The sequence below is a fragment of the Electrona antarctica genome (genome assembly GCF_951216825.1).
Source record: "Electrona antarctica genome assembly, chromosome: 22".
NCBI classification, from domain to species: domain Eukaryota; kingdom Metazoa; phylum Chordata; class Actinopteri; order Myctophiformes; family Myctophidae; genus Electrona; species Electrona antarctica.
In genome coordinates this window covers 23,918,201-23,945,566 of record NC_136805.1, presented here as the reverse complement: position 1 = coordinate 23,945,566, position 27,366 = coordinate 23,918,201, and the positions used below count along the sequence as shown (strand labels likewise).

The 27,366-nt window shown below is 42.9% G+C and overlaps 1 protein-coding gene across 1 annotated transcript in view; it reads left to right on the top strand.

The window, feature by feature from the left end:
* Positions 1-288: 288 nt before the first annotated feature.
* Positions 289-27,366, top strand: part of ace (angiotensin I converting enzyme (peptidyl-dipeptidase A) 1) — a 39,288-nt gene continuing 12,210 nt past the window's right edge. Inside the window, exons 1-20 of the mRNA XM_079492696.1 lie at positions 289-629; positions 5,504-5,671; positions 5,860-5,953; positions 9,984-10,127; positions 10,343-10,534; positions 11,131-11,228; positions 13,030-13,199; positions 13,924-14,147; positions 15,160-15,316; positions 16,120-16,218; positions 17,146-17,268; positions 18,970-19,175; positions 19,327-19,463; positions 21,070-21,228; positions 21,447-21,534; positions 22,759-22,902; positions 23,103-23,294; positions 23,987-24,084; positions 25,755-25,924; positions 26,955-27,178. Of these exons, the coding sequence (XP_079348822.1) occupies positions 396-629; positions 5,504-5,671; positions 5,860-5,953; positions 9,984-10,127; positions 10,343-10,534; positions 11,131-11,228; positions 13,030-13,199; positions 13,924-14,147; positions 15,160-15,316; positions 16,120-16,218; positions 17,146-17,268; positions 18,970-19,175; positions 19,327-19,463; positions 21,070-21,228; positions 21,447-21,534; positions 22,759-22,902; positions 23,103-23,294; positions 23,987-24,084; positions 25,755-25,924; positions 26,955-27,178 (3,121 nt within the window). The 5' untranslated portion in view covers positions 289-395. The remainder of the gene's footprint in view (positions 630-5,503; positions 5,672-5,859; positions 5,954-9,983; positions 10,128-10,342; positions 10,535-11,130; positions 11,229-13,029; positions 13,200-13,923; positions 14,148-15,159; positions 15,317-16,119; positions 16,219-17,145; positions 17,269-18,969; positions 19,176-19,326; positions 19,464-21,069; positions 21,229-21,446; positions 21,535-22,758; positions 22,903-23,102; positions 23,295-23,986; positions 24,085-25,754; positions 25,925-26,954; positions 27,179-27,366) is intronic.

Genomic DNA, 27,366 nt, shown 5'->3' with positions numbered 1-27,366 from the left:
TCAGTCACAGTATTGCAGTTCCTGAGACTTGGATGATCAAAGCTATCACTGACCAACCAAATCCTGAGACGAGGACTGTTAAAAAAAAAAGTAAGGTAAGGAGTGAGTAAAGAATGTGGAGAGGATAGGCTGTGCTGTAAAGTGGTCAGGGGAAGGCTGCAGAAGTGGGCTGGGTTAAACCGGTACTGTAGTTTAAAAGGAGCTGGCTGTGGCTGCCTCTGTCTGTGCAGTTGAGGCAGTCAGGCTGGGAGGGGAACAGTGGAAGAACAGCCCCGGGGCAAGTGATCTCTCACATCACTGGATAAAGTGTATTTTTAGTCCACTCCTCCAACACTTATTTTTCTTTGTAGTTTGTTTTCCATTTCTCGTGTTGGAGAGAGAGAGACACACACAGAATGAGGAGCAGAATGGCCAGGTTTCTGTGGGCAGCTGTGCTCCTGTTGCCAGTCCTGGGACTCTGCGAGGCTCTGCCAAGCGACTGGCTTCCCGGGGAGTATAACAGCACCGAGGAGAATGCATTGAGATTTGTAGATGAATACAACACCACAGCTGAGGAGGTCCTGTACCACAGCGTCTTGGCCAGCTGGAACTATAACACCAACTTGACGGACCACAACTCTCAACTCCAGGTGGGTACAGAGTACAGACAGTAGGTCAACAGCTCTGCAGAAATGCAGGGTGATTGGTTTAGACTTGAGTGCATACAGGTGTGTCACATACTGTAGGTTGACATATGCTGATGATGTTGGCACGCTCTGAGTGGTGTGGCGTTTAGTTATTAAGAGGGGCGCTTTCCCGGACCGATTCCTTCTGATTGCAAACACGCGTGGTCGGGGGGTTTCTGTGGAGAGCTAGGCCCCTGCTTGACTTGGAGCTCACCCCTATTCAGCCCTATCCAGAATTACATGCCCAGCTTCCTCCACAAAGCAGCCAACTCAGCTTGTGTGTTTGTGGAAGTAAGGAACGGATCCGAAAGCCTGTGGCCTCAAGCGTCTTCGAGTTTTGAATGAATTCTGGGGGGGTGGTGTGGGGGGGGCTGTCTATTTGTTCGAGTGCCCAATTGAACAGTACTTACACCTCATGCCGAACATGAGGAATGAAAATGCCATTCCTACAGATTGAGACATTAGTTTTAACGTGCAATGTTATTCACCGACACCCCTTTTGCTTTAACGGCTTAGCCTAGAGATGTTTGAAGTCACGATGGGTGCCTCTTTCGCTACAATCAATGTAACTATATTTTTCTCAGAGGCATTCCATGACCCATAAACATGCATGGCAGATGGCTTCAATTTTGCAGTCATGCTCGAAGTGTGTGTTAGTATATCCATAGAGAACCAGGAAGATTTGACACAGACTGTAAACTGGCAGTTGGGGGGACCAACAGAATTGCAGAGGCGTGCAGACTGCAGTGCTGGCCTTAGGACAGAGAGGAATGCACACACACACACACACACACACACACACACACACACACACACACACACACACACACACACACACACACACACACACACACACACACACACACACACTCATGAATGACATAACTCATTTATGTGCACATTACATATACCCACATGTACAGTACACACACTTGCAGGCAAAGGCACTGACACATTCTGTATGCGCGCAGGCACACACGCATGCATGCACGCTCATGAAAGCGTGCGTGCATGCGTGTGTGCGTGCGTGCGTGTGTGTGGACAGCTGTCTCAACAAGATTTCAGTACACTAAGCAGGCTCAGGGAGGCAGACTCTAAACACGCGCTGAACACAACAGGTGTAACCCGCTCACCCCCCTGCAGTGGCAGTGTGAGGAGGGCATTGCGCTGTCCAGAGTACGTCCAGGATGTGAGGTGAAAGACAAGCAAGCTCGAGCAGGCTGACTGACCTGTACGCTGCCAGCGATGAGCGTTATTGTTCCAGACACTTCAAAAGATTTGATCAAAGAGAAGCCAAGTGTTGAACCCTATTGGCTCTGGCAGACAGAGTGAGCACACGCTGCGCCACTCAGCAAGACCTGACACCAAATGAGCATGAGACACATACACACAGACACACTCACGTCAGTATTCCAATCAAACCTGCACCGCCAGATATATCATTAGCTGTTAATGTAGGGTTTCATCCTTCCCAATTAGCCTGGTTTAAAAATCGATTACAGTTTGCGCGGGAATGATAATGCCGTAGTGAGAGAGAGCACTTTGTGCAATGTGCCCCCATACACACACACACACACACACACACACACACACACACACACACACACACACACACACACACACACACACACACGTCATTATTATTTTCTCAGTGCAAATGAGGTGCTGGGATCAGAGCCAGCCAGGGAAATCAAACAGCATGACGATCAGACCACAGGCCTCTCATCAGAATGCATAAAACCAAGATGTGAGGTGGGACTGGACATTAAACCTGCCAGTCAAATCCAAGCCTGAGCCTCTGTTACCTTCAAAGAAACTGATTTAAACATTCATCACACCACATACGGTTTATTATTATTATTATTATTATTATTATTATTATTATTATTATTATTATTATTATTATTATTATTATTATTATTATTATTATTATTATTATTATGGGGGCGTGAAGGGGGGGCGTGAAGGGGGGGTATGCATACTGTGTGTACAATATATAAATGTATGCATACTGTGTGTACAATTTATACATTCACATATGTGTACATTAGCGCAAGTAAACCATGTGAGAAAATCAGCAAGGACATATTTACATATTTATTTTTGTTTGTTTGTTTGCTTTTTGTCCAAATAACTCTTACTGAGCCTTGAGCCCTGGGCTTTGAGACACCTCAGGCACTTTGCCAGTCTGCAATGGCACAAACATTCCAGTGCCGGGGGGAGGGGGTGGTGTTTGTTCTTCCTAATTCTTTCTGCCCTGCTCAAAAACACCTGCTGTCATACAGTATGTGTCCTGCAGGGACAGGAGGGAGGGAGCTCCCTGTGGTGAGTTTGACTGACCGCACCACCTTCTGCAGGGCTATAGCAGGTCCTGGGAGGTGCTGGTCCCATTCATGATGCTCTGGGCGATAGCGTAGTAAAAGGATGTCAGGAATGGATGTTCTCTGAGACCTTGAACTTCCTCAGCGGCTTGTGGTTGGTACAGGCGTTGTCTGGTCTTCTTTGCTTTCATGTTATAGGCCCTCTGTGACGAGCACGCCAAGGTACTTGAAATTGCTTAAACAGAAAAACAATAAAGTCTGCAGCACTGGTATTATTCCTCAGCTCCACTTGTTTATTGTATTGTAAGCAATAAACAGGTCGAGCTGAGAAATATACCAGTGTTACAGACTTTATTGTTTTTCTGTTGAATCGCTGATTGCCCATCACCTGGGTGAGGTTGGATGTGCATGCACTATTGCCTTTGTCACTTGAAACGGCTTACCCTCTTCACTGGTGTACAATGATCAAGAGAGGCATATAGGACTTCTGCCATAGATAAGTCCACATTCATTTCCTTAAGGTCTTGCTGATGTTCAAGAAAGGGCAGTTTCCCAGGTTCCACTGCGACCGGTCTGCCACCTCGTCCAGATAGGCCCCTTCCTTGTGATTTGAGACCGGCCCACCACAGTCTACACTACAGCTATATGTCGTCAGTAAACTTGCAGATGGTATTTGAGCGGTTTCTGACAACACAATCATGGCTGTACAGCAGAGGGCTCAGTATGCAACCCTGGGGGACTCAAGTATAGAGATGTGACTCTGACTACCCACCTTGACCACGTGGGGTTTGGCAGACAATAAGTCCAGGACACAGGCACACACCGCAGGGTTCAATCCCAGGTCAGTCAGTTTGCTAGCTAGCCTGGTGGGGACTGTGACGTTAAAGGCAGAGCCGAAGTCAATAAATAACAGCCTAAGATAGCCCCCTTCACTGTTGTTGTTGAGATGGGAGAGGGTGGCGTGAAGTCTGCAAATTCATGTGCTTTGCGTCAATGAAAACATTCTGATAGTACCCAAGTGACCTGTTTCCTGTGGTCAATATGATGTCACAGATCACTCAATTTAATAGAACATGTTGATCATATGCAGTGATGTGATTGCACATGTTTTAACACACAGTGAGGATTCATGGTCAAGTCAAGGTCAAGTGAGTTGTCCTCCGGGAAACTACATTACATGGATACGACAGTGTCCATGTAATGTTCTCCCATTGGCCTTGCCTCAGCACATTTATCCAACACTACAATTATGTAGTGAACAGGCCACAGATAAAGAAAGGTAGTGTACACGTGCAGTATATTGCTGTCCCGTGGTTTATTAGCACCTATACAAAGAAATGCTTTGCCCAGGAAGGGCTTCGTCAGGTTCACTCACAGATAGCCATGACCTTTCAAGATACCATAAAGACAAGCTACTGTCGGTCACACATGTTTATACTGTATGTACTTCAGAGTAATTTCCTTGGCTACTATCCTTGAGCTCGGGATGCTGTTACGGACATGTTCTTGCTCAAGTCTCTTTCCTACACTTGACTCTTTCTTCATCCCAGAACTTGTCAAGATAACTAATGTGCAGTGGTGTAAAGTAACTAAGTACATGCACTCAAGTACTGTAGTATATAAGAGCACTTTGGGTTAGTTTGTAGATTTTAGACATGTATTTGTAACAGAGTATTTCTACATTGTGCATGCGGTATTGCTACTTTTACTGAAGTACATGTGTAAATGTGAGTAGCCTACGTCTCCCACCACTGCTAATGTGCATAATGGTTTAGTTTTCTTTCTCTTCCAATGGCACTGCTGCAGACTGCCGGTGTGGACTATTAGTAAAACATGGGGTCATTGACTGACTCATTCATTCATTCATTCATTCATTGGAAATGAAAGTAGGTGGATAGTCAGTAGTTGTCCAATCACTTGCCTGCATGCAAATTATGGTCGGTATAGTATAAGAGGAAAATGACAGAACAAGAAATTAGAGGCAATAGAAGGCATTTAATGGGATGTGTGGCCGAAGGCCAAGCCGTCTAGAACGGGGTTTGTCAGTAGCCTACACGTACAGTATGAAAAGTAGACCAGTCAGAAACGCACGTTGCTACGTGCATGGCATCACAAAAGAGAACCATCTCTGAAATACCAAGATGTATCACAGTATCACATGCGTGTAAAAAAAAATACTTTTATTCTCCAGTGAATTACTTAGTTACACAAACAATGCTCTTGGGAAGAACTTGTACTATATAAGCAAAGTATCTATAAACATCGCTATTTGTATTTGACCAAAGGCCATCACCACACTAGTCACCAAGACTAGCCATGTCCACAAGCAGCCCACTTGTTCATGTGGGTACGATGCCATCCTAATTCTTCCTGTATAGTGTGGCTTTGTCAGAAATTGTCACTGAACACCAGTTGTACACCAACTGCACACATACTGTACATAGTACCTTACTATTTATAACTAAAGATTGAACAGGGAGGCCATGGTGTTTTAGACATGATGTTGTCTTTGTCCAGGTGAATGCCGCCATGGAGGAGCAGGCCTTCACTGAGGCATGGGGAAAGAAGGCCAAAGATGTATTCCCTCCAGAGCTTGTTAACCTGACTGACCCTGATGTCCTGAAGCTAATGAAGAAGATCAGTGAACTGGGCCCTGCAAACCTGCCAGAGAACGAGAGACAGGAGGTACGTTTTCATGTCTGGATATAGCCTACTGTACTGCTACGTATGTCTGTGTGTGAAATACTGTGTGTAGCTAGTCAATGGCAGATTTCCTTAGAATTATATTTGTTATTATATAGTAGATGTACAGTACAGTGTATAGTACTGAAGTTTAACATTGATTGCTCCCCTTTTCTATAACTTATTTCTAGTACAACACCATTCTTAGCACCATGGACAAAATATATTCAACAGCCAAGGTGTGTCCAGATTGGCTAAATAATACGTGCTGGAATCTGGAGCCTGGTAAGTTTGTATATATGAATATTTTATATTCATTTTAAAAAATTTACAAAACACAGTACACATACAACTCCCCACATCCCTCCCCTCTCCCCATATACAAACAAACCCACATACATAAAGGACAAAACAGATAAACCATAACAATCAAAATAAAAGAAGAGACAAATCTACTGTATAGATATTAAATAGCTTCAGGAAATAATAGCTCTTTACTGAGAACAATAGATACCAACCTATATAACATTAACATCTCTGATACAGGTAGGGATACATTTTCCATATAATCCAATTAAGGTTGCCAAATCTTCAAAAATGTGTCAAATCTTCTCAAGAAGAACATAACTTTTCAAATCATTTCTGAGTGAGAATCTCGCAATGAGGAAGGGGGAGTCAGACTTCCATGTTATTGCAATGCATTTCCCAGAAACTCCAAGTGCCAAGCGTTGTCTTAGATTTGCAGTTACGGTATACAGTAGTAGTGAAATTGCCTAAAGAGGCAAACTTCAGGGTTCAATGGGAATTGATTGAAAAATGTATTAACAGTTTTACAGTACATTTCAAGCACAAACTCAATACAAAGGCTGTTAACTGTGAGTGGACGACCCAATTAAGCATTACACTTGTTTACAACAGGGTCCACCATGTTCAATTCATCAAGGGAGGGAGCATCTGTAATTTTAGCCAGACAGATATCATACCAAAACATTTTAACTTTTATACATTGCCATGTATAATGCAAAAAGGGGCCTTCTTCTGTATCACGCCTAAAACATAATGTCCGACAGCTCTCTTCTGAGGTACTTAATAAAGTTATAACGAGTCAGTCTATATCTTAAATTAATAGTAGCAGAGATGCTATCATGACACTTAAATTGTGTATGCCCACTCTTGGGCATTGGATTCAGTAATAAAAAGTAAATTTTAGAAATTAATCTGTATCCTGGTAAATTTGTCAAAGAATAATGTAATGTATGTTCTGATTCAGATAATCGTGCAAACGTCATATGTCCAAAACTGTTATTTTCAGGACTGAAAAGTAGCAGATCTACGGGCGTTAATTTATGAAAAAACACAAGTTAGAATATGGAGATAGGAGGTTTCTGCCTGACAGTGACAATGTATGCGTCTTGTGGAAACACTATCTTCATCCGAAACATTAACAATAAGAATAAGCCGCATGAAGCTGACTCAACAATGGCTAAGTGGATATGGGAACATGGGCTTAACAGCCCTAACCCTCGGAAAAACAACAGGATAGGAACAATTACCTCACAGATCTAAAAAGGAAGTGTTTTAGCTGTGCTTAATGGGGTGTACAGTATATTGTTTATTTGGATCCCCATTAGCTACTACCTTAACAGTAGCTACTCTTCCTGGGGTCCACACAGAAATAAATTACATTACATTTTTAAAAGGTTTTACATGACAGTATAAGAGAACAGTTAAAAACAAAAGTGCTCCTCAGAGCACAGGTCTCCGCCAGGTCAGGTAGGTTATTGTGGCCTCCTGGTGGCACTATAATAGGTCAATGTGAAAAGGGGGGCATTTCTTCCTCTGCCTAGTGAGAGTCTCACGGAAATCACACACTGGCACTGCTTTCATGATTTCAGGCATTTTGTTGAAATGGTAAATCTTTACATAAATATAATATCTAAATGATACAACCATAGTTACATTTTCAGGTTTACAGGTGTTGAGTAGGGTTGGCGTGCACAGTCATTTTGACGGGCAGGTGCTCAAGTGAAAAAAGGAAACCTCTGTGGCAAGTAGAACCTCCGGCTGCCTTAATAGTGTGTGAGATTTATAGATTTTGGGGCATAAATAATATATTAGCAGCTTTTAATCCAGAATTGGTTGATGTCACCATGTACCATGTACTGTACACTCTACAAAATAAAATTAACAAACTGTACAAAAAACAAACTTTCAAAAGGGCACATTGCTGTCCAGAGGGCAAAAGGACAGGTTCTCTAGCACAGGGGTTCTCAACCCGTGGGTCGCGACCCCTCGGGGGGTCGCCAAATTATTTTAGGGGGTCCCCAAATTATTTTCAAAAAAAAAAAAAAAAAAAAAGATTTTGTTTTTTAATTCTTTTTTCACGATTTTTCAAAAAGAGCAGACCTACAAGCTCGTAGCGCGCCACTCGGTGGCGCGCTATGAGCTTGTAGATCTGCTATTTTTAAATAGCTAAATTATAACAATGCTTAAAACACCAAAAGGGGTTCCCGCCCAAAATGGTTTAAGGTTATTGTAGCAGTCAATTTATATTGGGGGTCGGGAGCGGGCGGGGCGGGGGTCCCGAGACGTTGCCAAAGCATTTCCGGGGGTCCCCGGCCAAAAACGTTGAGAACCCCTGCTCTAGCACTAGCTAGTCAAGTGTCTATTTGTGCACCCCTGGGAGCTATGCAAATAGCAATATTAGCTCTCAACTCTTAACTTGCATGCCGTGACATCCATTCATTGACTACTCATTGCTCACTCAACATCCACCCTGGGCGCGTTCCTGTCGGTCTGGATGTTCTGGGTACCCCCATGCAGTAACGCTGTCATTTCTCAACCGTTTCGGACGCGGGCGGCTTGCCGATTATTATTTTTTTTACAAACAATGGCCCAGCTCTTTGTTACAGTAGGAGCCGATGCCAAAACATTGTTGTGAACAATGCTTGCCAAAAGAACAGTGGCACAACACAAGGGGAAACAACGCTTTAAATTGGTATACTGTACAGTAGGTATGAAAAAAGCTGCTCTGAATTATAAATGGGCTTATTATGACCCTAACTGGTTCCATAATCTTGCAAAGTAAAGTAAACATAAAAGGGTGGAACAGGGTAATTCTAAGTATCTCTTTGTGCAAGCCTTTCACAAAACAACCAACCACTCCATTATAATAACAAATAGAGACCACGAGAGGCTATCTCCTTTTCCCACCCAGCTATCAATGTTCTGTGGCCTTCGACTCTCCTCTTTTCCTTGCCTTCATTTCCTACGCCCAGCCTTTTGAAGATATATGTTGTTTTAGGCCACACTAAGAATGCCAAGGCTAATCTTTTGGCCAATGTGTCTGTTCTGTTTCTTTTCCTGCTGACAAAGAGCATTAACTCATCTAAACACCAGTGCATCTTAAACATCTTTTGGAGGGCACTGCTATTTGTACAATTTACATTCGAATTTAGATATTAACCCTTTTAGGACTGAGACCGATTAACAAAATTCTAAATCCTGACCTGTTTTCTGAAAAACATTAAATATTGATAAAAAATATGAAAATGTTATGTTGCTATACTGTACATATAGCAACAAGAACCTCAAAATGGGTTCCGTCCTAAATGGTTAAGCAGACACTTTGTAAGAGTGCCTTACAAAGTGCAAGATCAGAGTGAATGGCATGTAGAACAGAGAGAATGGCATTTACTTTACTTTATTTACCTTCCTTTTACACCATTTTATTGAGGTAACTACTGTTCTATCTACATGGCCGCGGGAAGATATTTACAGTAGGAGGAGCTGAGCGTTCAGTAGGGGGTGTGCGCGCATGAGCGCGCGCCGCAAAATCCTCGTGCACGCGCATTTTCGCGCATTTTCACACGGAAAAGTGGCTTTTACATTCCCTCTCCACACGCATGAGCAAACTGACACAGGCAATTAACCAGGATAAGATGCCGATACTGTGATACATCATATTTATTAGGCCTAGTAACAAAAATCTGTTTAGATTCAAATTATTATTTTTCCCTTCGTGTCCGAGGGGGGGTTGTGCCTGGGGGGAGGGGGTGCTCCAGCCCCTCCAGCACCCCTACTTCCCTCAGCCATGACTATCTATAACTATAAAGGAACACTACCGCTTTTTTGTGTGTGTGTGAACGAATTGTATTGGATCCCTTCAATTAATTGATGTCTATGCTGTAGATGTGTTGAATGATGAGTTTTGTTAAGCTTGTGGTGTCCGAATGCAGCAGTTACCTGTAGTGTACTGTGGTTTCAGTGTTTAAAGGTGTGTTGGATTGGCTTATTTTGGCTTATTCCCCTGCAGAGCTGACAGACATTATGGCCAACTCCAGGAGTTACAGGAAGCTGCTGTACGCATGGGAGAGTTGGCACAATGAAGCAGGAGTACCTCTTCGGGAGCATTACCCCAGATTTGTGGACCTCAGCAACAAGGCAACTGTGGCCGATGGTATGAACCATAACTCTGTTCCTGAAAGTACACAATTAGTGGAAGACTATTAGAATTGTATTGTTTAAGACTATTAAAATTGTATTGCTTATTATTATTCTGATATATTTCTGATTAACATTTGACAGCAAATGTGTTATGTGATTCCTTCTTTATTTCTGGCATGATAACCAAGACAAAGAGAAATTCATAAATGTTATCATTGTCATGTCAAGGTTTTAAGGATACGGGTGATTACTGGCGTTCTTGGTACGAGAAGCCCACCTTTGAAGAGGACCTGGAGAAGCTGTACAAGACTATAGAGCCCCTCTACCAGCACCTGCATGCATTTGTACGACGCAAACTCTACAATCAATATGGAGACAAATATATCAACCTTAAAGGACCCATCCCTGCTCATCTGTTAGGTCAGTGGTTGTCAAACATTTTCACATACAGCACCCTCCAAAATGGACATGTGGAACCCCATTTGAAAAGTGACCCCGGCAAGAGAAGATTTGTGAGCTTGTTGATCGGCTATTTCCGCTACTGTAGCACGACACTCTTGTGAGACAAAGCTCTGCAAAAAATTCTCTCTGAGTTTGATTTCCCCAAAACATTGCATTTCTACTAGTAGCTGCTTGTATTAGATACTGTTAATTAAGATAGTCTTAATGAATTCCCTGTAATTCTAATTCTATTCATGCTTTAATACAGGGAATAAATAGAGACAGAGCCTTGACGACAAACTATACTTCAAATATCTATGCTCAAGGTTGATGCACAATAGAAATAATTATTTCAATCCAAGAAGCGTCTGAACTTTATTTGTTCTTTTAGATACTAGACTAGAGTATTTACTTGAGTATTATCGTCTCCGTCTGGTGGAAGCCTCATATGTCCAAAACTGGACATATGAGCGTTGGGCATTAATTCATGAAAAAACACAAAAGGTTGGAGATAAGAGGTTTCTGCCTGTCCACCACTGTGACACCAATGTCTCTCCTCCTGGCTCTTCCTCCAGGGAACATGTGGGCTCAGACCTGGAACAACGTTTACGGCATGATGATCCCCTTTCCTGACGAACCCAACGTGGATGTGACTGAGACCATGAAATCACAGGTGAGAGTTGTGGCAGACCATCGAGACCATGTAGTACATTTTGTGCCAATGCAAGACACTGGAAAAGTATTGCCATTTAAAAAACAAAACAAAACTGAAGTTTACTTTGTCTTTCGACACAGTATGCATTCTCAAGTTATAAATATATGTGTTTTTCTCCAGCTGAATTTGGAATAGTTTAGGCCATATTTAAACACATACATATTACATACAACATACATGCATAAATATATACACACATACAGTAATTGTATGTAGAGAGCGAAGACGGTCATCTTTGTCTGAGCTTATCCAACGGATGGCAACAATTAATGCTAATTAATGATTAACACTTTAAGGGGTAGGCAACCTTAGGCATGGGTGCCACAATTGGCAATGGGGTGGCTGTGTTCACTGGCACACTGGCATAGGTGTGAGAGATAGGGTTTTTATTTTATTTTTTTAGATGTCAATTAAATTGAAGTCCCCTCACATCTGTGTGCAAATGACATCCTGCACATTCAAATTCTGAACTCTGACTGGGGAGGGAGTCTGGGAGATAGGTAGGTTTTCATGTTAAAGAAAGAAAAAATAATAATAATAATTACAATATACTGTATATAAGAAGCGACCTCGCCCTAAAGGGCGAGCACTGGCGCTTTGGCATGGGGGACCAGATCAACATATGGAATGAATTCTGTACTGGCCATATATGGAGTGTGTCTAGGGTTTGATGAGGTCAGATCAACATATGGGCCCAGCCCAGGTAAGGCCGGGCCTTAATTTTCGGGCCGGTTGAGAACTCTAGTTTTCGCCGGCTGCCGGGCACGGCTGCATTAATAACTTTTGGGCGGGCCCGTCTAGAGTTTGAATGGACAGGTATCAGTCAAAAAGGAGACATCGAAGATGAAGGACGGGTGGTGAGGATCAACATATGGAATGTCAGAGCAGGTCAGCTCCATATATGGAGATCTAAGGGTTTGAGGTCAGATGTAGAGTTGCTGGCTGGCTCCATATATGCAGATCTAGGTGATGATCCAGTCTTCTTCATGTATGGCTATCCAGGGTTGGTGAGGTCAGTGTCGTGATCTTCATATACAGTATGGCGACGGCCATATATGGTCACAATAATATATAATTGATGTGGTGTCATAATACAATGTAATGTTGATATGGGACACTGACTATCAAGAAAATAAAAGCATGGCACTTCATGTCAAAATGGTTGCCGATGCCGACCCCTGGAGCAGACTTTATTTACTGGCGATGAGATAATAGTTGGCTGTGAACCTGGCAGCCTGGCAGCTTCATCTTTGTTGGTTCACAGCCATTCTGTGAACCATAAAAGGTTGCTGTTTTTGTGTTTTTGTTGCTTTTGCGCCTGGATAAACTCCAGTGTCTCATCTCCTGAATTGCAGCAACTTTGTTGGATGGCTGTGTTTTGTCCATGGTGATTTTGCAGTGCCACTTTAACAGTGCCAAATGTACAGTAGTAGGGGCCCCCCTGGGCTAGACAAAATTTCAGGGCCCCCTCGGGGGTCTTCACTGAGAAATTACTTGCTTAAGAATGGGACAAAAACTAAAAAATCTCAATGAATTCAAGGCTTCATGGTGTAATTGATAGAAAATAAGTCCGTTTTTGGGTGAACTACAGCTTTAACAAGGGTGAGTAAATAATTACTAACACAGGTTCTTCTTATGCCATTTCCTGAAAAGTAACAGTTTTGGAAATACAAGGTTTCCACCTGACAGTGATGATATTGTAGCCTGCAGTGCATGTGACCTCATACACCTATCCCTCCTCCTCCTCCGCCTCCACCAGGGCTACAACGCCACACACATGTTCCGTGTTGCCGAGGAGTTCTTCACCTCTCTGGGTCTCATCAAGATGCCCCAGGAGTTCTGGGACGAGTCCATGCTGGAGAAGCCCGAAGGTCGAGAAGTGGTGTGTCACGCCTCCGCCTGGGACTTCTACAACCGCAAAGACTTCAGGTTAGCGTGATTTAACTCTCTATTCTTACCTGAGTTACAGCTGTACTGTCCCACTCTACACCAAATCTCAGATCTACAAATAGCAGATCTACAAGGCATCCTTATTTTGGGCATGACTGATCAAAATGTTCTAAAATAGCGGATCAGAAATTGTAGGTTGGCTATTTTCGACACAACATACAAAGGAAGTATATATAGAGCTTAAAGCTGCAATTCAAATACCGGTACTTGTTTTTAGTGAATAAAGCGTGCATTTGACTCAATGTATAATAGTAATAATAATAATAATCAAGAAGCATATGTTCGTACGGTATATGAACAACTCAATTTCTGGGTAGCTCAGTTGGTAGATCATTCTCCTTTGGGCTAAGGTTTTGGTTTTGATATCAGGCACTGCCAACTCGCATGTCTATGAGGATCGACTCCTGCGTGTTCTTGGCAGATACTGACAATAAGACCTACCTACTAACTAACACAAAACATAATTGACTTTTATAAGCAACTACTAAACCAATAAGTCAGCTGATTAACCACTTAAGTCCTGTTTTATACTGTGTTGTATGACGGTGGCATGCAAAAGTTGCAAACATGATGGTGAATAGCGAGAATTGCATGTAATAATCATCAATTAAATGTAACCGAGGAAGTAATTGTGGTATTGTTTTGAAGTCACATGGCTCAGGCCCTACTATAACTATAACCTGCATGCTTCCTTTGTCTGTAGGATCAAGCAGTGTACCACGGTGACAATGGAGCAGCTCTTCACCGTGCACCATGAGATGGGACATGTGGAGTACTACCTGCAGTACAAGGACCAGCCTGTGGGCTACCGCCGCGGAGCCAACCCGGGCTTCCATGAGGCTATTGGGGATGTGCTGTCTCTGTCCGTCTCCACCCCCAAACATCTGGTTGAGATCGGCCTGCTGGACAATTCCACCAATGACACTGGTATTCATGACCCCATATGGTTGACTGGAGTCCCTCAGGGCTCCATACTAGTGGATTTTTATTTTTTCCTTTTATTGTGGAGAAAGCCGTAGTCTGATATCTCACCTCTTCAGACTTCACTTTAGCCCGTAGCACTTGCCCTAGCCTCGACGACCTTGCAGGCGTATGCAAAGGCTACAACAATATTGTAGCCATTGCATACGCCTGTGCAAGGTCGTCGAAAGGTCATCTAAATGACATATAGATAGCATGTTATGTAGACAGATGCCAGGTCAGGTCATTATTGATCTGGAATCCTATAGTGTTTATAGTTTCAATGTGCAGATATTCTATCGACGGATGATAGGTTCTTGGTTTACTTATGATCCTAGTTGACTATTTCTATGCATTTGATGTATTACCTTGTGTTGTTCTTGCTTACTGTAAATCGCTCTGGATTACGAGCGTCTGCTAAATGCCTTAATTGTAAATTGAAAACTTTCGCTGAAAATAGCCGATCGACAAGCTCACAACGTGTCACGAATAAGGATGCTTTTGATTGATTGAATACTTTATTAGATATAAATGCAAACAGTCATACACTTGGTCTAAACTGATACCACAAAGGTCCTGTGGACTTGTTTTCATTGAGGTCCTACAGTATGACCTCATCATGTCCTATGCTGGGGTTTAAGTGGTTAATACGGTACATTCATCCATTTAAATATGTAAAGGGGTAGTTCACTTTGAAACACTTCTGGGGTCAGGTCTACTCAGGTTTTTGTGTGCACCCCAGATAGTTTTTAGGTGCTTGTTTAAATTGTATCAGACACGTCATCTAGCTCACAATGCGTTGCATCGCGGCACGTTGTGAGCTTGCACATCAGCTATTTCCGCGTTTAGTTTTCATAATCAAATCGAGGCAAAATCCCTAGGCCATGATCAGATCTGCACAGTATCAGTCATTTAAATGAGTTATTGGCTTTGTTTACGCACATGGGAAGGCTAAACAATGCATTGTTTTTCTATACAGGAAATCAAACTCAGAGAGACCTCAACTACCTGTTGAAGATGGCCCTAGAGAAAATGGCTTTCCTGCCCTTTGGCTACCTCATAGACCAGTGGCGATGGGGGGTGTTCAGCGGGCAAACGCCACCAGAACGATACAACGCTGAGTGGTGGTACCTCAGGTAATCCTTTTCAAATAAATACAAATATGTTTTGTAACTTTTATTATTGTTGTTTAATCATTTTAAGGCCTATGGAACATTACACTTACTGGGTTTGTCAATAAACGTGTTCCTGAATCTAGGATGTATATCGCCACTGTCGGTTGTTAACGTTGTTTGTCCAAAATCATCACTTTTCAGGAAATACCTTAAAAGTACCTGTGGTGGACCCATTGTAGTATTATTATTGTCTTATTTGGTCCCAGGCTCTTGTTAACACTACTACAAGAGTACAAGAAATCTACACCCACAAATAGCGAGAAACGACAAACTCAAACAAACAAGTTGCAATGTGACGCATTGTGAGCTTGTAGATCGGCTATATATCTTTGCTACTTTTGCGCAACACTATTGTATGACTAAGTAGGGCAACAATTTATGAAAAAATGAAAAAGAAAAGAAAAGAAAAGCATGGCAATAAAAGGTTTCTGTCCCACAACAATGATATACTGTAATCTACTGAATCATAGCAGTGGTTCCCAAACCTTTTAGCTCGAGACCCAAAAGAGAAATTTGATGTCTCTCCGGTTGTTGACCTCCTCCCACGGGGAAACCCCATCCGGGTCACGGCATTATGTTGTATTCTTTTTCTTTCTCTTTACTTTTTTATCTACTCACGAGCCATACAAATTGGTCCACGACCCAAAAATGACTCCCAGCGGGAAACACTGCCATACAGTATGGAGACAGAAAGGATCATTTTGAGTTGCCACACACCAATGTGTTGTGAATCCGCCTTGCCCTTCTCCTGTTCCATTTTAAAGGACAAAGTACCAAGGAATCTGCCCACCGATCAAGCGTACAGAGGAACACTTTGATGCTGGAGCAAAATACCACATTCCTGGCAACACACCGTACATCAGGTATAGTAGCATCGACCAGCAGCACTGCATAGTAGAATACAAGCCAAATGTAGCAACATATTGTTTTTTCTCTTTAATATTGTTACTTATTTTTGTGACATCAATCGTTTCTTCCACTGTCCACAGATTTCTTTTCTTTCTTTCTTTTGTGTGCAGTTAACCAATTTCACCTGGATCAGGATTTAATTAACACATTTTTCTGAAGACAAAGTTTACACTTTTGCATGACATACATGTAGATATCAGTGACTATATCTAATCTATCCACTTCTGCATCGTGGGGGGTTTAGTATGCAACCAACACAAAATGCCAAATAAATATTCATGAGGTCGCCTTGCCTGAAAATCTCCCAACACCTAATATTGTAACAGTTCTACAATGATAGCACATTTGAGCTACTGATTTCATTTTAATGCTATCATGTATTTATAGTTTTCCACTTTCCAGTGCAGATCGAATCAATCTTGTGCTGTAAAGGTTATAAATCTAAATCTTAAGTTAAAACTGATATTTGAATCGTCAGAGAAATGAACTGTCTAGCCTGGACTAGCCTGGGTCCACACCATAGCTAGAACCTGCCCACTCCACTGAGTGAACTGCATGATTCAGTCTGATATATTTTTCAGGCTAGACGCTAGAGGTGTACACCAGCTAAATGCATTTACTTGAGTACTGTACTTAAGTACATTTGAGTATTCTTTTCTTTTTTTGGAAAGCTGATGACTTTCACGCCACTACATTTCTTTTCAGTATTTTCACTACTTTTGAAAATGTCTGATTTAGTTTTTATTTGTTTTTTCATCATAATTTGAGTACTTGAATACTTATTTATTTGAGTATATACTTTGTCCCCCGCTGCATAAATTACCTCAAAATGCAACTTGGTATGAATGAGACAACTCAGCAACCGACTGGCTCCCCTGCAGGTATTTTGTCAGCTTCATCCTGCAGTTCCAATTCCACGAGAAACTGTGCGAGGCAGCCGGACAGACGGGTCCCCTGCACACATGTGACATCTACCGTTCAGAGGCAGCCGGAGCCATCTTAGAGTAAGTGCTCTTATACAGGAGTTTACTTATTTCACAAACATCATAGAATATCAAAATATGGGTGACTTGCAGTATGGGTGTCATAATTCTTAACCACTTGGACCCTAGCGTCCCTATTCTGAGGGAAACATTCAGCCTGTCACGGGGCAGCCCGTGCCCTAGACCAGGGGTTCTCAACCCGTGGGTCGCGACCCCTCGGGGGGTCGCCAAATTATTTTAGGGGGTCCCCAAATTATTTTATTAAAATAATTTTTTTAAATAAAAAATTTAAAAAAAAAAACGATTTTTCAAAAATAGCAGACCTACAAGCTCGTGGCGCGCTATGAGCTTGTAGATCTGCTATTTTTAAATAGCTAAATTATAACAATGCTTAAAACACCAAAAGGGGTTCCCGCCCAAAATGGTTTAAGGTTATTGTAGCAGTCAATTTATATTGGGGGTCGGGAGGGGGCGGGGCGGGGGTCCCGAGACGTTGCCAAAGCATTTTCGGGGGTCCCCGGCCAAAAACGTTGAGAACCCCTGCCCTAGACAATATCAAGGATCTTGCACACAGACCTCCTAACTAAGTCAACTTGACAAACAAGCTGGATTGGAAGTGACGGTTCATATATATTGTACAATGACATTTTTAGTAATTAACACAATGATTGAAAGATTTTTAAATATGTTTATATTTGTATTTATTGACACTGAAGTTGAATTATGTTTGTCACCTGTCTCTCCTCTGCAGTGCTGGCACTCCTCTCTAGATTGGAGGGGCCAAGTACTGTAGAGGAAGAGGGGTGTTTGTTCATGTCTTATTTTTGTTAGGCTCTGTAAATTAATTGGGCCTGTGAAATGTAAATGTATATTTAATGTATAGTGAGGTGGCAGATTAGTGAGATTACTCATAGGCTTAGTTAGCCATGTGGTGAGTTAACTAATGACCACTTACTAATTAGAGGATGGTGTGCCCCACCTGTTTAAGAGCAGGATTGCTGCAGGTGAAGGCAGTTCAGTTCAGTCTCACTTGAGGCAGGTAAGAGGCAACAGGGGAGAACTGCAAGCCAGGGAAAACCCTGTAACAGTTCCTGCTTGTCTCTTGAGTGTATATGGTTTTCAAGTGTTCATTTTGTTTTATTGGAATGTGGTTTTGGCCAGTATTATTTATTTTTTGTACTTTGTCACCGACTTGCACTGCACTTTCAAGGTACATTAAAATGTACTTGTGGACTTGTCTACTTCATGGAGCCTCGACCAACGGCTGGCAAATAGCTGATGTACAAGCTCCCCTTCCCTTTTAGCCATTTTTATTTGATTTTATACATTGGCTAATGGCTATTAAAAAATAGCAGATATAGAAGCTCAGATAGGACATCAACTGTTTTTGACCATTTTCTTAAAATCTTGAAAGTAGATTTGGTGTAGAGGGAAATACTAATAGACCTATTATAGAGCCTCAGGGTTTAAGTTCAAGTTGTAAGCACATGTCCATGTGCTTTGTCCATGTGCTTACAACTTGTAAGCACATGGAACAGGCGTATCTACTGTATATATGCAGTCCTTTTTGTCCATCTTGCCTGCCCAAAATGTAATTCCTGGAAGTGCCACTGACATGGAATTTCACACACTTTTGATTTCACACCTGTAAATCTGACGTGACAATTAAGTTGAAGTGAGAAGTGACAATTAAGTTGAAGTGAGAAAAATTCCATGTTGCAGGAAGGTGCTGAAGGCTGGCTCTTCCAAACCCTGGCCTGAAGTGCTCCAGGAGGCCCTGGGCACTAACGAGATGGACGCCGGTGCCCTGATGAGATACTTTGATCCCGTCATCACATGGCTCCAAGAGCAGAACGCCGATGAGACCGTGGGGTGGCCTGACTTCAACTGGGTCCCACCTGTCCCAGAGGGCTACCCAGCGGGCGTTGGTAAGAGAGCCTATAGCTGACGGTTTAATGAGGGACATGGAGATTAAGAAATAAAGTACATAGCACCCAAAATCTCCATTGTTATATTAAGCTTCGACCTACCACAAACACACCAGTGAATCATCCCATGACCTTGAACCTGTCCTCCCAGATAAGAACACGGATGAGGAGCAGGCCAAGAAGTTCCTTGAGGAGTACAACAGCACAGCGGAGGTGGTGTGGAACACCTACACCGAGGCCTCCTGGGCGTACAACACTGATATCAATGAAGCCAACAAAGACACCATGGTGAGACCCTCAAGGCTAATCTATGCTTTGTCAGATGACCCTGTTGACGTACAGTTGGGCGTCTAGGTGGCGTAGAGCAGTGGTTCTCAAAGTGGGGTCCAGGGACCCCCAGGGATACTTGGGGAGGGGTTCCCGGAGGTCCCCAGCAAAATGTGTTGATACAGCATCACAATTATTTTATCCATATTTTATACGTAGCGGATATATAGCAGCAGATATACAAGCTCGCAGCGCGGCCTGAAGTGACACATTGTAAGCTTTTATATTTGCTATTTTTGAGCAGCAGCTAGATCGGCTACTTTTGTGTGTCATTGTAATATGACGATGTAGGGCATTATATATATATATATATATATATATATATATAAAGTTGAAATATGGAGATACAAGGTACAGTACATGTACCTTCCTGACAGCAACAATATGGTCTTTGTTGCTGCACTGGTGACCCCTGTGGGTTGAACGCTGCCTCTGCAGTGGGGGGAGGATCTGGGGGGAGATGGCTATCAGAATAGATTTTTTTGCAGAGGACCCCCATAAAATAATTTGTGTTAAGATTTTTCTAAATTAATATTTTTCACAATTCAAGATTTCACATGTTTTTCAAAATAACCAAACTACAATCGCGGTGCAACATGAGTTTCTAGATCTGCTTTTTTCAAATAGACCAAGTAGGGTTAAAGTGGTTAAACTGATTTTTTTGTTTTGTTATTGGGCCCCACTCCTTGTGATACAATACTAACTTAATTTAGCTGAGGACCCCCTGGATCTCCCTCAAGGACCCCTGGGAGACCCTGGACCGCACTTTGAGAACCACTGGCCTATACCCTCCTCATGCCAACAGTGGGTAGGTTGGCAGCCCCAGGGACCACAACATCTATTTCATTTGTTAGAATAGAATTGAATTGGGTGGAACAATGCAAAACAAAATTGTCAACACTTTTTTGCTGAGTGAGTGACACAGATGTGCAACAAAGTATGAACGAAACCTTATTCAGACCGCTGACTGCCATCATTTCATTGCCATCGGGCAGAAACCTTGTTTTTTTTATATATTTTTGGACATATACCAGGCCCAATCAATGTCCAATTTATTATACAGTATATATTATCCCCAGTGGTATTCAAACGTTTTCGTGATGTCTAGGACCCACAAGTTGATATGTATTGGCCCCATTTCACACCTGGCAAATGCTCCCCTTTCTCCATGACAAGGCTTGGACTATCCACTGATGTTCCACTGAAGTGCCAATGAGAGGCTCTTTGAAACTCTGTCTGTCTGTCGTCTGTCTGTCTGTCTGTCTGTCTGTCTGTCTGTCTGTCTGTCTGTCTGTCTGTCTGTCTGTCTGTCTGTCTGTCTGTCTGTCTGTCTGTCTGTCTGTCTGTCTGTCTGTCTGTCTGTCTGTCTGTCTGTCTGTCCGTCCGTCCGTCCGTCCGTCCGTCCGTCCGTCCGTCCGTCCGTCCGTCCGTCCGTCCGTCCGTCCGTCCGTCCGTCCGTCCGTCCGTCCGTCCGTCTGTCTGCTGTCTGTCCATCCACTATGCATCACTCCATCCTCATACACACAAACTCATACTCTTAGTCTTTTTCCTTATTCTGTCTGTATAGCTGGAGAAGAATCTGGAGATGTCAAAGCACACCCTGGAGTATGGACAGAAGGCACGCGACTTTGACACCACAGACTTCCAGGACGTGTCGGTCAAACGCATCGTCGAGCAACTCAGTGACATCGGGAGCGCAGCGCTACCCCCAACACAACTAGAGGAGGTAAGGGAAAGAAAGATGTTTTGGACAATAAGAAGAGACAATGTGTTGCATAGCGAGCTTGTAGTTCTCCCCCGAGAATATGGACGCTGGGGTTCAAGTGGTTAATGTTCAACTTTGCTGTTGGTTGAATTTTACTTGATTGCAAGCCAGTGTTGCGCACCAAAAATAACAGATCTACATAACACACAAGGCACATTGTGTCACCTTTGGCCTTGCAGTATAGCAATCTACTATCTACCATGGAGACCAAATACAGTGTTGCTGAGGTTTGCAGAGAGAATGGGACCTGCCATCCATTGGATCCAGGTACGATCACAAACCTCAACATTTTAGAGGTATTTTTGTTCTATAATGTGATTTGTGTACATTGTTGAACATTGAAATTGGTGTTTGTATGCCTGTTGAGGGGAAATGTTAATTGCTTAATGAATAATATTGAATAATGGATGGTGAGCTACAGTAGTAGGAAAGTAGCCTGGTAAACCACCCGTTTGTAGAATTCAATTTAATTTTCATTCTGAGAATTCCATGACCGGGTGGTTTACCAGTGACGTAAACTTGGTTCCAAAGTACAAACACAACAACCATGGCATAGCCCATTCCTTCAGCCTCTCGGCTTGGGGAACTCTAACGTGCATGTCAAGGAAAGGGTTTTAGGACCGCCTAAAACCAACTGGTCAACATCTCCATATTAGGTAACAGTAGGTGTTCTAACTTGCTCCAAGGAACACCAGACCATCTGTTTGTTATCTTCAATAGTGGCCAGTATAGCTATTTCAGTGGAATGCCAGCTGAAGACTCCCTGGGCTGCCTATATGCGTTGGTCAACATTTAGTGAGAGAGAGCAGCAACTTAGTTTAAATTAGACTGTCATCGTGGTTCATTTATGAAACAAATACACCAGTCTAGCAGGAAAGTGAGTGCATTTTACCGAAGCGCTTTATGATGTTCTACACCGGCTCCTATTGGGTGCTGGCCTACTCGTGGCCATGCATGTTGGGAACAATTCAAGTTGGGATTACATGGTCATACATACATACCTGTTGCAATAACCTCCTCTTTCCTACTTCTCATACCGTACTTTCCGTTTTCATCCACTTTTATTTTAATTTGACAGACCCTTTCCTTCTCCTCCTCCATCGAAACATCACTGCCATTCTTCTATCACATTGTTCTACATTATGGCTTTTTCCTACTTTCTGTTCCATTGCATTTGCTGTCACTTATATGGGCTATGTATTAATGTATTAAGTGAAGTTTTGGCCAATCAGTTGAGGTTGGCCAATCAGAGACTGGCCATTGTGGCCAAGTGGAACAAATGTGACGTGACACTTCGCCAATCCATGAAGCCAACGGTTTGGGTTGGCCAATCAGGGAAGCTGATGCATCTCCCAAAAACGCAGATAATTAATGCACCCTCACACCAGACCAAGAGGACGCTCTCAGGGAGCTTTTAGGGCAACATCAAGGATGAACTCTCTAATTCTCTACCACTGCCCCCCAGTAATTTAAGGTGTTTTTTCCCCTCAGATCTCCAGAAGATCATGGCCGAGTCCAGAGACTACAATGAACTGCTCTTTGCCTGGAAGGGCTGGAGAGACAGTGCCGGCAAAGTCCTGCGCAAGGATTTCGAGAGATATGTTGAGTTGGCCAACCAAGCTGCAAAAGCCAATGGTATGGCCTATATGTAAAAGCACTGCTTCTCACAAAGTCTGCACTCCTATGAGCTCACACAGTAAAATGTATGTGTTAATGTATCCATTATGTGTCCAGTGTGTACAAATGACCCACTCAGAGTTACTTAAATTAACACTGGGGATTTTACAGTTTGAGATTGCCTTTTTACAACTATTTGTTACCATGTCTGGCTGTAGATCACGCTGACAATGGGGCTTATTGGCGATCGTTGTACGAGACAGAGACTTTTGAGCAGGACCTGGAGGCTCTGTTTCAGGAGCTGCAGCCACTCTATTTGAACGTGCACGCCTACGTGCGCAGAGCTCTCTACAAAAAGTATGGTGCTGAGCACATTAACCTGAAAGGACCCATTCCTGCTCATCTCTTGGGTGAGTGCTGTCACTTGGTAGACATTCATTCATCCATTCATCCAGTGTGCCCCACAATGTCAATGTAATCACCTAGATTTGAACCCTGGTCTCCCACATAGGAAAACAAACATCTACCGTCCGCTAAGTCAAAGGGGAATCCATACTTGCCTGGGAAGATATTAGGTGTATGAGTATATTGGACCCACAATTTAGGCTGTAAACATGGCATGTTTTATCCATTTGGGCAATACATCATAAGTGGTTTTACACTGGCGTTAGACATTGTACTGTTTAAATATTCAACTGATGTGCCATATTAAAAAGAGCAAAGGAGCAGAGGAGCCAGGTCAGAGGACAAAAGCAGCACTTCAAGAAATATTCCACTAAGGAATCCAACATGGATTCTTCACTATGGCCAAGAGTCTCTTTTATGTGTGAGCATGCCCCCATTGATATCCCGCTGTTGGCCGTACATGCTCTCGGGTTTAGATGGGATTTAATATGCTTTCAGAGGCGTCAAGCGTGACAATTGTGGGTGACAGGTCCACATGGCGAGGGATTGGACCGATTCACAGTCTCAAATCCCACTGGGTTTAACATTGGCAGAGTGGAAGATAACTGCCCCCATGACTTCAGTTTCCTTTGCTGTGCAGTGTGCAGGGAAGAGGGTTAAATACCAGGTCTGTGCTGACTGTCTTGTGTGCTCTCAGGGAACATGTGGGCGCAGACGTGGTCTGGCATCATGGACCTAGTCATCCCCTTCCCTGACGCTACGCAGGTCGATGCCACGCCGGCCATGGTCGCACAGGTGAATACAAAAGCGCGTGCGACGTGCGTGCATGCAAGCGTGCATGCGTGCGAGCGACCTGCTCCAAAATCTACCAAACATTGTGAGCTTTATGGCTCCGTTTTCATACTGTACAATGTGTACATAACCATCTATTTTATGTTGTAAACTCTGAAGTCACTTTTTCCAACTGTTGGATGAGTTAACTTCAATACGTAATGTGACATACTGTACTTTACACGGCAGCATGTTTGTATTACAGAAATAATACTGGCATGTGAGAGCTGAGAATGTGTGCCCTTTGACGACATTGTGGTCAAACCACACACGCACGTGCACGTGCGTGCACACACACACACACACACACACACACACACACACACACACCCCCCTCCTTGTTCAAATCCTGCCAGAAGACTTCCTCATGTGCCTGCATTGCACTGTGTTCGTCTCAGCTTTGCTACTGTCTGCCTCTATAGAGCGTCGCAGTCCCGCCTCCTACCCGGGACCAGGAAATGAAATCCAATGCATTATTCTCATAGACATTTCGTAAAGTATTTATTTAAAGACGGTTACGCCGCGGACAAAGCCAACTCGAGTCGTGACAACTCATGACAACACAAACAATATTTTGGACCAAACAAATAATTAGAAAGAAGAAAAAAACGGCAGGTTACAACACTTTTTTTGTTGTTTTTCTTCTTTCTAATTATTTGTTTGGTCCAAAATATTGTTTGTGTTGTCATGAGTTGTCACGACTCGAGTTGGCTTTGTCCGCGGCGTAACCGTCTTTAAATAAATACTTTACGAAATGTCTATGAGAATAATGCATTGGATTTCATTTCCTGGTCCCGGGTAGGAGGCGCATAGATATATATAAACTCTAGATAGCTCACCCGCGCTGTTGGCCAATGGCGAGCGACGTCGTTACGTGGCGGCCATCTTACCTCGGGACACATAACATTGTGTCTATGGGGCATGTACTCTTAAATGACCATAACTTGCTCAATTTTCAACCGATTTTCAAACGGTTTGGTTTGTTATAAACGTCAGAGACGTGCGCATACGTATATGATTTTATACGACGTTCATATAAAAAACATAAATTAAGCAGATAAGCGTCCTGAATCATAGCCACGTTGACAACGTTTGTAATAAACCAACCCGTTTGTAAATCCGTCAAGATTTGAGCGAGTTATGACTGTTTCTGTTTGAGCTGCCATTGAACATACTGTACTGTAGCCCCGAAGTAAGATGGCTGCCGGGTGAACGACGTCAGAAACTCCGCCTTGAGCCATCTAGTGTTTATATATATCTATGAGGAGGCGGGACTGCGACGCTCTATGGAGACACATTCTCATTCTGCCTTCTATTTTTGGTGAGACCGCAAACAGCCCTATAGTGGTTCCCAAACAGTGGGTTATGGATTTTCTAGAATAGAATAAAACAATTTAAAAAAAAAAGAATCAAAAGAATGTCATTAAGAAGTAGTGAAACAAGCAGATACATACAAGCTCGCAATGTGATGCGTTATGAGCTTGTAGGTGTGTGCTATTTTCACTATTGTGTGACACTCTTTCTCTTGCACGATGAATTAGGGAATTAGTACATGTCACGTTCTCCTTCTTTACACCTGTGATGTGACAGTAAAGTTTGATTCTGATTGTGATTCTCTCCACTGACGTCTGCAGGGCTGGAACGCCACCAGGATGTTCCAAGAATCGGACAATTTCTTCACGTCTCTGGGTCTGATTCCCATGCCCCAGGAGTTCTGGAACAAGTCCATGCTGGTGAAACCGGACGACAAACAGGTGGTGTGTCACGCCTCTGCCTGGGACTTCTACAACCGCAAGGACTTCAGGTTAGAACTCAACAGTGGTGGACAATAACTAAGTACATTTACTTGAATACGGCCCTTTTTTTTTTTTTTTTTTTTTTTTTATATACAAGCTTTCATTTCAAATAGAGATACTATTGTTGGACTACACTACATTTCAAGGAAGGGGAAATCCAAACTTACAAAAATATATTATGAATAAACCACTTTAAAAAATAAACCTAAATATAGTTGTGGTGATGGTGTGACGTTGTATATTGGCTATTTTCAATCTTCACTATTTTTGAAAATGTCTTAAAATTAGCATTTTTGAAATTTCAGTACAGTAATCCATTGAAAATTGAACAGAACATCTGCTTTGGTAATTTGTACTTTTGAATTCTTGAGTATAGACTGTGATTTGGTCCATCAGACCACTAAATAATGGAATGTACCTGAGAATAGAACAGCTTTCTGCTGTTAAGACTGGCAAGACCACACGCTTCAATTAAAGTTTTCAACGGGCCTTAAAATTAAGGCAGAGGCCCTAACTGAGCCCGACTAATTAACATAATGTTTGGCCCGAAAACCCCAAAACACACCATTGTTGCACTCTATTGTCACCAGTTTGTGTAATGTTTTGTATTTTATTACGTTTACCTCTGTGTTTTATCACTGTGCTGACAAATCAAACTGTTCATTTACCTCAGAGTGTTCAAATCAGACCCGGCGCCACAGGGGTGCCGGGTCTGAATTTGTAACCCTCAGTTACAAATTCTGCCCCCTCAGTTTAAGTTTTATGTACATATTGTCTTACTACCGGTATATAAAAATGATGTGCCCCCTCAACATTTTCAACTGCCCCCCTCAGCCATTTCATCCTGGAGCCGGGCCTGAACAAATACACTGAAACACCTAAAACATATCCCATTCGAAAGCCTCCTTCATCGAAAATGACACATCGGACACCTTCCTATTCCTGTTCAACTGTCCCTTTCAAGCAGTGCGCTCTGTGGTTACCATGGACGACCGCATCACGTACCTCTTCCTCGTTGTTGTTTTCCTCGCTGAACAGGATCAAGCAGTGCACAGTGATCACCATGGACGACCTCATCACCGTGCACCATGAGATGGGCCACGTGCAGTACTTCCTGCAGTACAAGGACCAGCCCGTGACCTTCCGCGGTGGCGCCAACCCCGGCTTCCACGAGGCCATCGGCGACGTGCTGGCTCTGTCCGTGTCCACGCCCAAGCACCTAGAGGAAATAGGCCTCTTAGAAAATGTGGAAACCAACCATGGTGGGTGACCGAACAGGACCTGAGATGTCTCTGTACTTGGACCACTTTTTCCTGTGCACACAAAATGTCTTCGGCAAAAATAGGTGATCTACAAGTAGATTGGCTATGTTTGGCTAATTTTCCCCCAGAATATGGATGCTGGGGTTCAAGTAGTTAAGGTGGAGCTGATTATTGTATGGTAAAGTCTT